At 45.2% G+C, this 16,097-nt stretch overlaps 1 protein-coding gene across 3 annotated transcripts in view; it reads right to left on the reverse strand.

Annotated features, from left to right (window-relative positions):
- Nucleotides 1-16,097, reverse strand: part of LOC117489030 — a 51,054-nt gene that overhangs the window by 15,022 nt on the left and 19,935 nt on the right. For all 3 annotated transcript variants that reach the window (XM_034138262.1, XM_034138263.1, XM_034138261.1), the window contains exons 26-31: nt 14,013-14,175; nt 13,041-13,156; nt 12,243-12,389; nt 11,042-11,155; nt 10,697-10,813; nt 5,603-5,761 (exon numbers count right to left, since the gene is read on the reverse strand). In XM_034138262.1, the coding sequence (XP_033994153.1) occupies nt 5,603-5,761; nt 10,697-10,813; nt 11,042-11,155; nt 12,243-12,389; nt 13,041-13,156; nt 14,013-14,175 (816 nt within the window). The remainder of the gene's footprint in view (nt 1-5,602; nt 5,762-10,696; nt 10,814-11,041; nt 11,156-12,242; nt 12,390-13,040; nt 13,157-14,012; nt 14,176-16,097) is intronic.

The raw sequence follows: 16,097 nt of genomic DNA on the forward strand, positions 1-16,097 counted from the left end.
GCCGATAGAGCACACCCTGACGCGCTTGCCTCGCAAAAAAGTGTGCTCAAAAATAGTGCTGAGGACTCCCGTGCGTCTGCCCATAGGCAGACAGGGAAAGTCCGCAGCCCTGTATGGGTTCACTATGCACTCTCCCTCCTGAGTCCCTAAAGAGCACGGGGAGAACGCAAGTGCCCCCTATGTCCCCCCACTCAGCCACTGACCCTGTGCAGAGTGTGTAGGGACTATAGTATGGAGGGCTCTCCCCCTCCTGCCTCCAGGCAGGCGAGGGGAGCCCTTCAGCCCTGTAAGGGCCCAGAGCGCATTACATCACCCCGCGACCCTCCAGGGGTCCGGAGAAATGTAAGCGCATTTACGCCCGGGGAGGGGGTCAGATGCCCACTGACCCACAGCCCCCCCCCTCCTCACCAGTCCTGTGTTGCCACAGCAAGCACAGACGTTGAGAAAGAGCCAGACATATCCAAGAGATAAAACTTTATGAAGGGGCCTGGCGTTGACCAAGACGCCGCCGTGCATATATCCTCCACACTCACACCGCTGAATAAGGCTGTTGATGCAGCCACAACTCGTGTGGAGTGCGCACGGACCCCCATGGGACAGGCTCTCCCTGCCTGCTTGTAGGCGTGTGCAATGGCTTCGCAAAGCCAGCCTGCCAGGCGTTTCTTGGAGAGAGCTTTTCCAGTCACCCCGCCCCCGAAGCACACAAACAGCTGTTCAGGGCGTCTCAGGGTAGCTGTGCGCTCTACATAATATGCTAATGCGCGCACCGGGCAGAGGAGGTGTAATTCAGCTTCCCTAGCCCCACTATGGGGTGGAAGACTAAAACCCCCCAACTGAATAGCCCTCGACCTGAACGCACTCCTTAGGCTCTTGGGCACAAAGGAGGGGTTCGGTCTGAGTGTCGCCCCACTCTGGTCACCCCGAATCAGTAAACAGCTCGGGTGCACCGACAGAGCGGTTAACTCGGACACTCTTTTGGCTGACGTTAAGGCAAGTAGCAACGCTGTCTTCCACGACAGTGCTTTCAGGGAGGAGAGCTCAAGAGGCTCAAAAGGCTCCGTGACCAGAGCCTCGAGCACCAGCGGCAGGTCCCACTGTGGGGCGGAGGCGTGCACCACCGGGCGCAGCCTCCTGACCCCCTGTAAAAACCGCAACATCAGTGGATGAGAGAAGGCTGACCTGCCGTTGAATCCCTCATGACAGGACGAGATGGCTGCTGCATACACCTTCACTGTGGAATGAGCAAGCCCTCTGTCCACCAGTAACTGTAAGAAGGATAAAATAGAGCCCAACTCACAAGATAGGGGCTCTATTCCCCGCTCCTCACACCAATGCTGGAATCTCAGCCACTTTGGCCTGTAACAGGCTGTGGTGGATTCTGCTCTAGCTGCCTGGATAGACTGAATAACGCTGTCAGACAATCCACCCTGTCTCAGCCTGTCCCTCTCAGGAGCCAAGCCTGAAGAGGACGGCCCAGAGTGGGTAACGCCCCGATTGCACCTGCCTCTTGAGACATCGCCCCCCAGAACTGGGGGATCGCCCAGGGCTGGCCCACCTTCATCTGTGTCATTTCTGAGTACCACGGAGCCCCGACGCGATCCGGTGCCACCAGAATGACTGCCAGACGTTCTCGCCTCACTCTCCCCAGGAGAGGGAGAATGAGACGCAGCGGTGGAAAGGCGTATAGCAGCTTCCTTGGCCATGGCTCGTGTGCAAACGCGTCCACCCCCAAGGGCGGGTCGTCGCTCAGCGCCATGGAGAACCACAGGGCACAGTGGCTGTTGCGCCGGCTGGCGAACAGGTCCACTTCCGCTCTCCCGAACTGGGCCCAGATCTGCTTCACCACCTCCGGGTGAAGCACTCGCCTGGCAGGTGGCCGCCCCTCGCCATGAGGTCGGCCCCCCTGTTCTCCAGTCCCGGGATATGGAGGGCTCTCAGAGATAACACCACCTCTGAGGCCCATAACCACAGCCTCTCCGCTGTGGCCAACAAGGGGGCTGAGCGGACTCCGCCCTGCCTGTTGATATAAGCCACTGTGGTGCTGTTGTCGCACCTGACCATTACATGTCTCCCTTGAATTAGGGGGATGAAATGCCGGAGAACTAACACTACCGCCCGTAGCTCTAGGAGGTTGCTGTGTTGAGACTCCGTAGAGCCCAGCGCCCACCTATAGCCCTCTTCAGGCAGGTCCCTCCCCATCCTGTTCTGGATGTCCGTGAACACTGTGATGTAGGAGGTCACCCGTCCCAGTGGAGACCCCCTCCGGAGGTGATCCAGGGACCCCCAAAACCGGAGGTTGCCCTCCACTGAGGGGGGGATGGTCACCAGCCGCCGTTTGTGCCTCTTGGGATCCAAACGCAGGCTGGGGAACCACCTCTGCAGGCGGCGCATATGTAGTAACCCCAGCGGGACCACAATGTGAGCAGCCGCCATGAGACCCAGAGTCTGCATGACAGTTAAAGCTGTCACTGTCGCAGCCTGTGCACCGCCCGGAGAAGGGACGCACGTCTGCTCTCTGACAGGGTGGCGCGTAGCGCGTCTGCATCGAGCACCACTCTCAAATACAACGCCTGTTGGCGAGGTATGGGGGTGCTCTTTTTCCAATTGATCGCAAAGCCTAATTTGGTTAGGTGTGTGATCAACTGTGCTCTGCAAAACATTGCCTGTTCCCGGGACCCAGCCATGACTATGAGGTCGTCTAGGTAAAAGAAAACTCTCATGCCCTGGGCGCGCAGCGGTTAAAGCGCTGTGGCCACACATTTGCTGAATGTGCGTGGGGATAGGGAATAACCGAACGGCAGCCTGTTGTACTCGTAGGCTGTTCCCTGGAAGGCAAAACGCAGATACTTTCTGTGCTCTGGAGCAATTTCTACATGAAAGTACGCGTCTTTCAGGTCGATGGTGGTGAACCAATCGCCTGGCTGCACAAGCCCAGTAACTGTTTCATAGTTACCATGCGGAATTTCCTGCAGGAAATGTGGCGATTCAGGCATCGGAGATCTAGAATAGGTCTGAATTCCCCTGTTTTCTTGAGAACCAGGAAGTACATGGAATAAAGACCCTTTTCTCTGTGCTGAGGCTGCACAACAGACACAGCCTGCTTCTGCACCAGAGCCCGAATCTCTTATGAGAGGAAACCCATCTCCTCCTGGGAGGACAGATTTACCTCTCGCATGCCCATAAAAGGAGGTGGGACGCTGCAAAACTGGAGTGAATAGCCCCGTTTCAGCGACCTGTCCATCCACCCTATTAGTACACAGCTGAGTTTCCATTCCCCATAACATTGTGTTTATGGACAAGCCCTCAGCTGTGGGGCCGCAGCTATGATACTCTCTGGTGACCCGTTCCGCCGCAAAACTCCCCATGAATGGAAGATTCATAGTATAGATGGAGGGTCGACACAGAAAGGGCCGATTATTTACTGAGGTACCTGAACGCACCGCCTCACGCTCTTGTGTGTGCGCGCGCTCCACCATAATGCTGTTCTCACCACTACGGTAAACAGCATTAATCTGAGTTTTTATAGGCGTAGTGTGTTTTTACTAAGGTCCCTGAACGCACCGCCACGCGCTCTTGTGTGAGTGCGAGCTCCGCCATAATGCAGCCTTTACCACTACGGTAAACTGCATTAACTGGAGTCTTTGCTCTAGGCGTAGTGTGTTCTCTGACAGCAATACGCCGGCCATAATGTCCCTGTAACCGCATAGTGCTTTCCTTTAGATAGCACTCCCTGCGGTTCATCCCTCTCATCTGCGCATGCCCACTAGTCACCTCCTTTACAGGAGCTACAGCTGGGGCAGCGAATGGGGAATTTGTACGGTTAACATTGTGTGTAAGTGTAGCATTTGTGAAAACAAAAGACACCTAGATTTGGATACAGATCATCCTCATTTTTATTTAGAAAACGTAGTGATCTGTGCATTGTACAGGGAGGAGGCGGGATTCGCCCTCTCGTCCCGGGCGGAGAGATTTTCTCCCCCCGCCAGACACCTCCGTAAAGACGGAGCACCCCACCCGGCCGCTCTCTGCTGCTGCGGAGCCTGCCGGGGCTGGGCAGCCCGTCCCCGTGAGTGCCGACACGCCGGTTCCACGGGGTGGGCCGAAGAGGTGGAGGGCACCGCAGGCACGGGATCTCCGTGCCGGCACGGGATCTCCGTGCCGGCACCTCTCCCTTCGTCTCACCGTCGCGCTGCGCTCTCTCGTCTGCAGCGGTGACTCTTCTCTCTACTGAGGTCTTTCAACGCACCGCGGCCCGCCCTCAGCGAGGGGGGCCGCGCGCGCCGTCACAATGCCCTCTCTTTGAAACGGACATTATGGGGAAAAGTGGAATTGTGGAGAGAGATGACTCTTACTCTGGGATAAATGCAACCATGTTTACTGAATGCATTTTCCCACACACACACACATCACTCCAGAACTAGAGTTTACAAACGTAAACCACCGTTCTCCTGCGGAGGTTCCTGAACACACCGCGGCCACTCTTACGAGGGCCGCGCGCCCACGTATTAATGCTGTATTTCCCATTCAACGGTGAAATGCATTAATCGGAGCTATTATACCAGGCAAGGTGTGTTTTCTGACAACAGCACGCCGGCAATAGCGTCTCTTGAACCCGCACAGTGCTTTGACAGCACTCGGTTTATCCCACTCACGTGCACATACCCACCTGCTGGCTCCCTATACTGGGGTTTACAGCAGAGGCGGGGAGTGTATGACAGTGTTTCTTCCTCTGCGGATGGGCAAGAAGCAGCCACGCTGCGATTACCCTTATCCTGTGAGCAAGGAGATCGATCCAAAGAGCCCTTCCGTAAACACGGGGGCTCCCAGGAGATCAACACGGTCCTCTTTGGAAAGTGCCATGCGGCGTGATATCCCAGGGACATCACACGGCAGGCAGCGGCGGCGGCCTGTGATGAAGTAGGGTCGCCCCTATATCATGTGAAGCCACCGAGGCCTGGGGCAAGGCCCGTGGACCAAGCTACTTATTCGGCCTTGCGGCCCAATAATCGCTCTGACCTTGTGAGGCGGGGGCATCTCTAGCAATGAGCGAGTAGCCCACACACCCGCCACCATGATCATCATCCAGGGAGAGTACAGCCCTGGGCGGTGGACTTCCATGGACGCCGGACCCGGAAGGAATGGTGAACGTGAATTGCACCGCCTCGGCCATATCCTGGCACACTCGAAGCAGAGGTGGTGGGGATCGACGCCCGCTATTTAATCCAGGGCATGATTTAAAAAAATACTCGTTTACTTTCTTCCTTTCTCTCAAATAATACGTCTCGGACTCAGTGCTAGGCTATCACCTCCGCTCGCTGAAGAGTAAAGGATGGTGGTCAGGAGGCGAGGCCTCCTTTTATAGGGAAGTGAGATGCGCACGCATTCAGGTAGGCCCGCCCCGGGGCCGGCTACGTCTATAGAAATCTCAGTAGGTGAATGCTTGCATGATAAGGTAGTACCCATAGAGTCCAGTAGAGGGCGGAGCCTGTGAGAGATATAACAGCAGCTACAATCTGCACATGTATTCAGATGTGGGAGAAAAACACCAAATCATCGTGAAGGAAAGCAGTGAGAAGAATAGGATGCAGATGTGTTGACTCACAGGCTGGGGGGGGCAGAGGCCCAGCAGCACTGAGTGCTCCAGGCGGTTCCTCAGGTTGGTCTGAATCTTTGTCAGGAGTGTGTGTGAATGACAGGGCATAGGGGACACTTTATCGAGGCCCACATTCACCTGAAGGCTGTGCATTCCCCGTGGACCCCTCTAGAATTACAAAGACAGAAACATCAGCCAAACATGAGGGAATAAGTCAGGGGGATTTAAAGCTTTCAGCGGGTAAAAGGGGGAAAGCTCTCTGGGGCCCCACCGCTGAGAGGGGGGGGGATAGATAATAGCAATCATCATGTTTATCCTGGTAGAGTGTTGCAGGAAGGAGTCCTAAAACCTGGAAATGAGTTAGCATTTGACAAAATTCCAGTTTCCCCGTCTCAAAGTAAATTTGAACGTGTTTCTAGATGCCTGAAACACAACCAGAACAAGCTGATTTTCGAGATGAGACCTTCAAATTTTGTTCTAAGACATAAAATACGTAAGTAATTACCTCACTCGTGATTGTCCCAAGCTTTTAGGCGTCTTAAATACGGCGGTTGCTAACAAGTGAAATGAGACTACTGAACTTCGCTACGTCCAACATTAGCGCCTTTAGCTTAGCAGAGGTAACGAGCAGCCATGCGACCGTGTTATACTTCTGGGGATTGCCTTTACGCTTTAAAAATGATAAAAGTGGTGTTAATATGAAGGTTATATTTAGTCGAGGGAGCCCTTGCAATGCTAACTTACGAGTAAGCCTGTATAAATACTTCACTGCACCACTATATTTTTAGGCATAGGTAACATTGTATGTATTGCTACTTTAGTAAATGTTGCCTGTTTCTTAAAGAGGACATACTATACTCTATGAGGGGCCGTACAGGCCGTAATTCATACTGGTCCTCTCACGCACATACTGTACATTCTCCTTTAACATACATACATTTTCACTCTCACACACGTATATATTTACACTCCCACATTCATACATTTTGCTCTCATATTATCATATTTCAATGCACACATTCATATATTGTCACTCACATATTTATACATTTTTCACTCACACATATATACATTTTGCTCTCATATTCATATATTTTAACGCTCATATTTATACATTTTGCTCTCATGCACATTCATTCAATGTTTACATTTAATATTATAAATAATATATGCATGTCTGAAGACAATATATGTATGCAAGAGAAGAATGTATGCATGTCTGAAGACAATATATGTATGCAAGAGAAGAATGTATGCATGTCTGAAGACAATATATGTATGCAAGAGAAGAATGTATGTATGTGTGAGAGAAAGTATAGTAGAAACGGAAGGAGTATAGTTGAAACGGAAGGCAGGTCATCATCGCGCTCTGATTGGCTCAGAAGGTCGAGCGGGGCGGGCTCATGTTCAGAACTTCTGATTCAAATCAACATGATGGAGGGAGATGAATCCGTGTATCTTCGGACCATTTGTTTTTCTTTATTAAACAAGTAAACGGAAGAGTGTCTGCGAGGCGTTTTTGCTTTTTGCTTTTTACCTTACTAAATGGTCTAATGGTCATTGGAGCGAGGGGCGCGAAACTCGCGGAAGTGATTTCAAAACAAAAGCACTCGTTTGCTTGGAACGGTGATAATATTATAAACAAGGGGAATTTAGCGATCACAACGAAAACGGCCAAGACACACATTGAGCCCAGAAAACTAATGTTATTAAGAGCTGTAAATATAATAAGCCTATGTCTAAAATGGAAAACATTGTTAGGAGATTTAAACTATACAGCGATTCTGCACTGCGGTCACTCAGCCGTCTCTCAAGTTTGTTTTTTCAAATCAGCTGCTCTTCATTTTTTTTTTACAAATATTTGTTACCGCAAGTTCCTGAGTACATAATGCATGTGTTCTGCTGTCTTTGATGAGTGATAAAAAGACAATTTTACCATTAGTTCTTAATGATATTGATACTGCTGGACTCAGTAGTCTTACACCTACTACCACAATACAATGAAGTAGCCTACTTCTAGTGTGTTTTTTGTTGTTGTTGAAATCCTCTGTCAATGTCCACTTCTGCTAAGTTTGATGAGGGAAAAAAATGATTTTTTTCTGCCATTAGTTCTTCGTGAGATTGACACTGTTGGACTCAGTACTAGTGAAACTACTCCCACAAATACTATGAAATACTTTTACTGTGTACTTTTTGAGTAATCCTCTGTCAATGTCCCCTCCTGAGTACAAGAATGCATGTTTCTCTGCTATTTTGAACAAGCGTTAAAACTCCTTTCTTCATGAGACTGATATTGTTGGACAGAGTATGTTAAGAGGATGGTAGACATGATATCAGCAATACTTCCAGTCAGTACTCCAGCAGCAGCATTTTACACCATGGAAAGTCTTTAGAGACTGGCCTGGATAGCTGGTCACAACTATCCTTCAGCAAAGTGACACACCTTGTCACCCTTGTTGGCCTCTTATTAAGCTGCCGTCGTTTAAAATATGATTATTTCTCAGCCGCTAGTTCATTCCTCTCAGATTCTTCCATCAGTACCAGTCATTGCATGTCAGTCAATAGAGCTTCGAAAAATGTGTCCAATTCAACAAAATGTTTTTTTGTGAGTGAAGGCCAGAGCTAAATTATAGAGTGTTTGATTGTGTAATTACAAGGTGAGAGAAAATAAATTCACATCCTCCTACTAAACTTATTTTATTTACTTGTCCATGTTATACTTATATACTTACTTGTAATAGAACATTTGCATGTTGAACTGCTGGATATCTTCCCCAGCCTCAAGGAAATACAATAAAATTAATGGATTCATAATTTTTTTTAAATTGATAAAAATGTATACATTAATAATGTTGTGTGCAAACATTTCAAATTTAAATACTAAAGGAAAAAAAAGTTTACTTTTGAAATGATGTCTCACAAAAACCTTTCTAAATTATAGTAAATTAATAAAAAAGGGTCAATATTCGTTGTTCTGCCTAAAATAGTTGAAATTGAACGTAAACTATGTCAAACACCACATCCATGGCAATTAACCCATTTTTGCCCGCTATTTAAATTGACTTTGGTTGAAGTTCATAACAATATTGATATTATATAGATATATAAATATATAGCATATCATTGATGCAGTCTTTCTGAACACTTTTAAAATAAAATACTGCAAATGAAGAATATTTGTAATGTTCTGCACAGATAGTGCCTTAACTTGAATTTGAAAACACGTGGCAACTTTATTAATACAGCAGATGAAAAGATTTGTGGAAGGATAAATTCTTCATGGGCTTCAATGGCTCTCTAGATAAAGGGTGTTTTATGGTTGCTTGTTATCCTCAGATAGTGGTTTGTTGAAATAACTAGTGACATTTGAATAAATATTACAAAAAAGGGCTCAAAAAAAGGCATAGGCCTATAACCTGGCCGGCTTAACCAGTCTGTATTTCTTCAAGCACCACAAGATTCAGAGTTTATAAAGTAAGTACACAGTAAGTACTTCATAGTACTTGTGAGGGTAGTTTCAGTAGTACTGAGTCCAACAGGATCAATCTCACGAAGAACTAATGGCAACAAAAAAGAATTCCCTCATCAAACTTAGCAGAAGATTTTGTTCTCAGGAGGGGACTTGGACAGAGTATTTCTCAAAGAATACACAGTAAAAGTACTTCAGTGTATTGTTAGTAGCAGTCAAACTAGTACCGAGTCCAAAAGTGTCAGTTTTATTAAGAACTTGTGGTAAAAAATATTTGTATCACTCGTCAAATATAGCAGGGGAAAAAATGAAGAGCAGCTGATTTGAAAAAACAAACTCGAGAGACGGCTGAGTGACCGCAGTGCAGAATCGCTGTATAGTTTAAATCTCCTAACAATGTTGTCCATTTTAGACATAGGCTTATTATATTTACAGCTCTTAATAACATTAGTTTTCTGGGCTCAAAATGTGTGTCTTGGCTGTTTTCGTTGTGATCGCTAAATTCCCCTTGTTTATAATATTATCACCGTTCCAAGCAAACGAGTGCTTTTGTTTTGAAATCACTTCTGCGAGTTTCGAACGCTCCAATGACCATTAGACCATTTAGTAAGGTAAAAAGCAAAAAGCAAAAACGCCTCTCAGACGCTCTTCCGTTTACTTTTTTAAATGTAAACATTGAATGAATGAGAGCAAAATGTATACATATGAGCATTAAAATATATGAATATGAGAGCAAAATGTATATATGTGTGAGTGAAAAATGTATAAATATGTGTGTGAGAGTGAAAATGTATGTATGTAAAAGGAGAATGTATGGGTGTAAGAGTGATGTATGTAAAAGGAGAATGTATGTGCGTGAGAGGACCAGCATGAATTACGGCCTGTACGGCCCCTCATAATACTCAGGACGGGTTCATATCTGTATTTTCTGCCTCTACTGGGACATGTCTCCATGCTTTAATGTTCAAAAAGGTCTTTATTTTTCTCATACTGCCTGTGCTGCAGCACCTCTTTTCACCCTCTGTCTGAAACCAGAGCCCAGTCTGCTCTGATTGGTTAGCTGGCCGGCTCTGTTGTCATTGGTCAAACACTTAGAGATGTGTCGTTAGGTGTTGTGTGTGAATTGAAAAGGTAATACATTGTAACGCCAGTGTTACATAGTGATGTGATCATGTGATTATGTTCCAGAAGTAAACAAAGGAGTCCAATCGAGACTTTGGGATTTTAGCCTTTGCAGACCACTTATATGCACAAAAACCTATAAAACACACTACAGGAAAGGGGAAACCCAAAAAGCATAATTGGGCCCATTTAATAAAAATTCTTTAAAGAATGATAGATTTTTCAGTTGCAAGAAGAAGAAAAACCCTAGGGGATTCGGCCTCATGACCTAAGAAACGTACTGATCTGAAGCATTACGGAGTGATTTCCTTTGCTATGTCTGCCCATAAATCAGGATGTCTTGAAAAGAAATGAAAAGAAAAAGAGGGAGCTGGGAGCTGGGAAGGATATTCGACAAATTTTAGGAGAAAGACAGTCTACTGTATGAGTAAAGAAAATCTAGATGAGGGGCCCATTTACTTGACTTTCAGAGGGGCCCATGTTCCTGTGTGGTCCGAGCTTGCAGAGTTTACCTGGTACTTCAAGCCTTGTTTGACGCTCCTGTTGTCCCATCTGAGCTCTGCATTCTGGGAATACGAGTTTCCCTCCTGACCCACTGACACACAACCTTTGACAGACGACACCGCCATCTAGACCACACACACACACACACACACACACACACACACACACACACACACACACACACACACACACACACACACACACACACACACACACACACACACACACACACACACACACACACACACACACACACACACACACACACACACACACACACACAGATCAAGTAACACAATAAAGAAAGACTTCTCCTACACGTGTGTAGCATCCTATGAGGAGGGTCTTCCAACCTGTTGTGTGGAGAACAGAGCGCAGGCCTGCCCCCTGCTGGAGTTCTTCTGCCACTGCTTGTTCAGGCTGATGGAGATGTTGACGGGCACCGTGTTGTTCCATGACAGATGGGTCTGCAAGCACAATAAGATGAATGAATAATAATTATTATTATCATTATTATAATAATAATAATTATAATTATAATAATAGGAAAGTAAAAAAATAGACTTGCATATTTAAAAAAAGATGCAAACACATTATTGTTATTGCAAAACAGGTGTTACAGCCTGTTTTGTGAGATATACAGTATGTTTTAACATCAGAGGTGGGAAGTGACGAAGTACATTTACTCAAGTACTGTACTTAAGTACAATTTTGAGGTACTAGTACTTTCCATTTTATGCTACTTTGTACTTCTACTCCCCTACAGTTGAGAGGTAAATGGTGTACTTTTACTCCCCTACATTTATTTAATATCTTTAGGTACTTTACAGATCTGGATTAATGATGTGAAATAATAATCAACTCTTAAATCAGACTTTAGTTCCACCTGGAGTCAGTGGTGCCCACACTTTTTCAGCTTGGGAGCTACTTTTAAAATGACCAAGTCAAAGTGATCTAGCTGCCCAAAGTCATGTGGTGAGGCCCTGTGTGTTGCGAGCGGGGGGGGGGGGGGGGGGGGGGGGCTAGTGGACTGCGAGCACCGGAACCTTGAAGCGGCAGAGAAACTGTGGCGCGCTTAGACTTATTGTGCTGCATTTGTGCTTCAGATGAGGAGGTGAGGCCCCCCTTATACCCTTTCTTTAGTAGAATTGTATAAATTGGAAGGCTAACTAGGTAATCAGCTCGCCTTTGCAGCTGGCGCAGTTGACCGCACATGCGTGGTGAACTGCGTGTTAGAAAATATGAGATCTCAGACTGGCTTACCTGTACGTCAATCAAGTGGCAAATGCCATAGTAAGGATGGATGATAGGCTAACTTTTTTTCTACTTTTCTTTTTTATTAAGTAGGTAATACATGCGTACAACTTTACTATACCAGTGGTTTTAATACAATAACCTAAAATCAGTGACCTTGTCCATTTGAGCGATCAGATCCAAAAGATACATTTAAATGTTTTTATGAGAACCTGAAATGTTTCAATTCAAATGACAGAAGCATGGAGACGTGAGAAAATATTTGAGTAGTGTAGTATAAGATGAAAGGTGTCAGTGTACCTGGTGGCTGGTGCGCTGCTCCGTCAGTGCGATGTGTGTCAGGCTGTGCAGGGACAGGCTGCTGAGGGTGGAGGAGAAGGGCTGCTGCAGCTCCACCCTGCTCTCACTGCTCTCCTCCGAGCGCCTCCACCAGCTCTCAGCCCGGACCTGCAGCGGAGCCAAGACGTTAGTGAGGCTTCTATCACGCCTGGGCCTATAACGCAGTATGACATGTGCTATTATCTGCTTATAGCTATACACTTTTATCTATCATAAAATGTCATTGTGAATGATTATGAAGTGTTATTATACTTGACCTTTATTAATTATAAAAATGTGTTATGATTATGCTCATAAAGTAACATCAATATATGATTGCTTTTAAATGTAATCATACAATGCTATAAGCAGTCTAAGTATTTATATGATGCCTTACAGTCATAGAAAGCGTTACCAAAACCTCATACATTATCAAATAAATGCCTGATTTATTTTTCAATCAAATGGAGAAAATGACTTCTCCAGCTCCAAAAGGATAAGGCCGATTCATATTATTAAAAATATGATTGTTATAAACCTCTTAGATCTTAACAATGTCTTATTTTCGTCTAACCTCTTTTATATGCATTGTGAACTGTACCTATGCTTTCATTTGTATTTGATTTAAATGTTCTGATTTGTGCCGTATTGTCACAGTCCTGACGTGTTCTATGTCAAATAAAATCACTGTGGAATATGACCATTTGTGACTTAAAAAAGGTAGGAAGAAAACGATATAATGAATTCTTCACATTGTCATTATCACAGTCACAGTCTGACCTGCTCCAGGAGGCCGTGCCTGACCCAGCCCACCCCCACACTGTCCTGCCCGCCCTGGGGGGACCGCTCCAGGGTCACCTCCACACGGGACCCCCGGGGAACACAGCTGACCTGAACTGAAGCAGAGAACAAGAGAGAGATGGGGAGCATAATGAAAGACCAACAGCTGCTACATTTATCACATGTTGGCTATGATTCAGCCCTCTTGTTAGATTTGATTGAAATGGAAAAACATTTGGCCTCTTTCCCCAACATAATAACAGCACGTGTTCTATAACCACAGTTATTGGTACCTATGGTCTCATAAAGATGAATCCCATTGTTCTCAAAAATGTGAAGGTCAAGAATGCCCATATCAACTTTATACACAAAAACTTCAAAAGTTCTGAAGTACCTTGGCAGTTCATGCCTTCATATTTGGCAGCGGCAGAAGTGGATATAAAATAATAGAACAAATATTGTTCCGTTTATTTATTTAAAAAATACCATAATGCTTTACAGTATTTCATTTTTGTATTTGTATGTATTTGTCTATTTCCTTGAACTTACTTTTTCTATTGCACTATTTTATCGTACTATTTTAATGTTGTTTTCTTTTCTGTTAGTAACAAAACAAGTATGTTGCATTGTTGCAAAGTCTTTAAATCTTAAAATTAAAAAGAAGATAATCATTTAAAAGAATGAAGGTCATAATCAAAAAGACGTTATAAATAATTATATTATTGTTAATAAAATCCAGTTTTATACAACTGTAGAATTCATGTTTTTGAACAAACATGCCAGCACTCAAATGTGTGCAAGTGTGCTAATGAGTATATGTTGAAATAGTTTTTACTTTGAACTAATCCTTGAATAGAAAACATTGGTGAGAGTCAGAATCTTCATGATAACTGTGGATGTGGATTAGAGGTGGGTATAAGAAAGCTTGGTGAATGATCGTGTGTGCAGGTGGAAACGCTCTGCAACAGTTACCCTTCAGGGTGTGGTTCCCCTGCTGCAGTGCTGGGGGGGCAGAGTAGAGCCCAGACAGGACCAACTCCTGGCTGCCCCACACCGCTCGATGCTGGACCTGGTGGCTCCAGCTCCTCGCCTCGTACACCGTCCTCACTGCCACCGTCCTGGGGAGGGGCCTCAGCTGCAGAGCAGAGGACAGCACTGAAACACTGTGTGTGTAATTGTGTTGGTAAAATGTTCCGGTGTAAGACTTTTTAAGATCTGACCATTGTGTGTGGTCATGCCTGGATTACAGTGCAATATTAAGTCACGTCTGGGGAACTCCCCTCCCAATTTTGTTTTTTCTCTTGCTTAGGATTGTTCATGAAAACGAGCTATACCCTCCTAAAGCCAGAAACCAGAGAAGAAAATCTCAATCTTGTGATGTCATCCATCCAAGTTATTTTTTTTATACCAAACAAGCCTTTTTTTATTGTTTACCTTTTTTACAATTCATTGTCTGTGGAGCAGTTTCACATTGTATTCTTGATGACATCACACATTTGTTTTTAAGCTACTTTTTAGACCGAGAAGAGCTTTGTTAACGGCCCGTCCACACGGCGGCGTGCGTTGAAGCTTCAACGCTTCTGCCCATTCACTTTGAATGGGGTGACGTCACACTTTGCCGAACTGCATTGTGGGAGCGTCGCTTCGCTTTGCTCGCGTTGCTCGCTTCAAAAGTTGAGCAATGTTCAACTTTTGAAGCTTCGATGGAAGCGTCAGCCAATCAAATCATATGCCAGTACAAGCTCTAGCCAATCAAACTGCGTGCTTGTGTGTCCGGGGCGGGAGATTCATGTGATTGGTTGTTGGTCGAGCTTCAGACACGCCCGCCGGCAAGCTTCAACGCACGCCGCCATGTGGACGCTGCGTAATGATGACGTATGTTTTTAGAACATAGGAATATATACATTGCAAGGTTGCCCCTTAATAAATGTGAATACAACAAAAAAAAAGTTTGGTAATTTATGTATCATATCTTGACTATTTGTGATCATGTCATCATCTAAATCAGTGGTTCCCAACCTGGGGGGCGCGCCAAAGATCGCAGGGGGGGGCGCCAGGCCTCAGATGATTTGAGGCCAAATATCATATATAGACATATAATTGTAACGCAATACATGATTGTCACTAAAAGCCTTGTCTCTACATTACAATAAAATATAAAAAATAATTGATTAATTAATTTGAATAAAAATTCAAGTTAGTAGCTATTATAGTCATAAAAAGACAGAAATGTATAATTCTTTCTTTAATAGAAATGTTTCTTCTGCCCGTAAAGTGTCCAAACCAGGCTTTTCTGGATAAGCGCATTTTTAAAACATAGTCATTGTCCATGCCGGTTTCAGATTATTTGTCACAGTTGCTCCGATCAGATCGGTCTCCTCCATTTTGTAGATTATTTACGACTTTTGAATCCACATAAACACATCGGCAAAATCCGGCTTACTTTGAGCATGTGTTTTAAACAGTTTAATCCCTTTGTGAATTGTTTCCACTTGCGCCGTCCTTTATTTTCTTCATACAGCGGGAATCCAAATGAATTAATCCTGAGTCCAATAACCATAAGTGACCAATAAGTCACTCCAATAGTGCTCCTCAATTACGCTTTCATCCTCCTTTAACAAAATACTTCACATTCATCCAGTTTGTGACAGTAGTTGTAGCATTTTTGAGACTTTTAAACTTTAATTACCGCTGTTGCGCCCCCGCCCCTGTGTGTGTGTGTGGGGGGAGCGCAACTTCCAACAGGAGTCATTTGGGGGGGCTCTTGGGAAAAAAGGTTGGGAACCCCTGATCTAAATGAGTGGTTCCCAACCTTTTTTTGTCTGGTGTCCCCTTTGAGCTGGTCTCCATTCTATAAGAACCCCCTCCCTCATCTGTGATGATTTGCCTAACATTTTTCTGGTGCTAAACCCTTTGTCATCAAATTTAACCCAACTGTTCCTTACATTAAATCACTTGTATAACTCACCCTAATACAAATGCATTAAACCTGACATCTACACTTATTGTGAGTGAAATAACAAAATCATATTAAGACTCACAACATCTTTTGTGAAG

The sequence above is a fragment of the Trematomus bernacchii genome, unplaced genomic scaffold (genome assembly GCF_902827165.1).
Source record: "Trematomus bernacchii unplaced genomic scaffold, fTreBer1.1, whole genome shotgun sequence".
Taxonomy (NCBI): domain Eukaryota; kingdom Metazoa; phylum Chordata; class Actinopteri; order Perciformes; family Nototheniidae; genus Trematomus; species Trematomus bernacchii.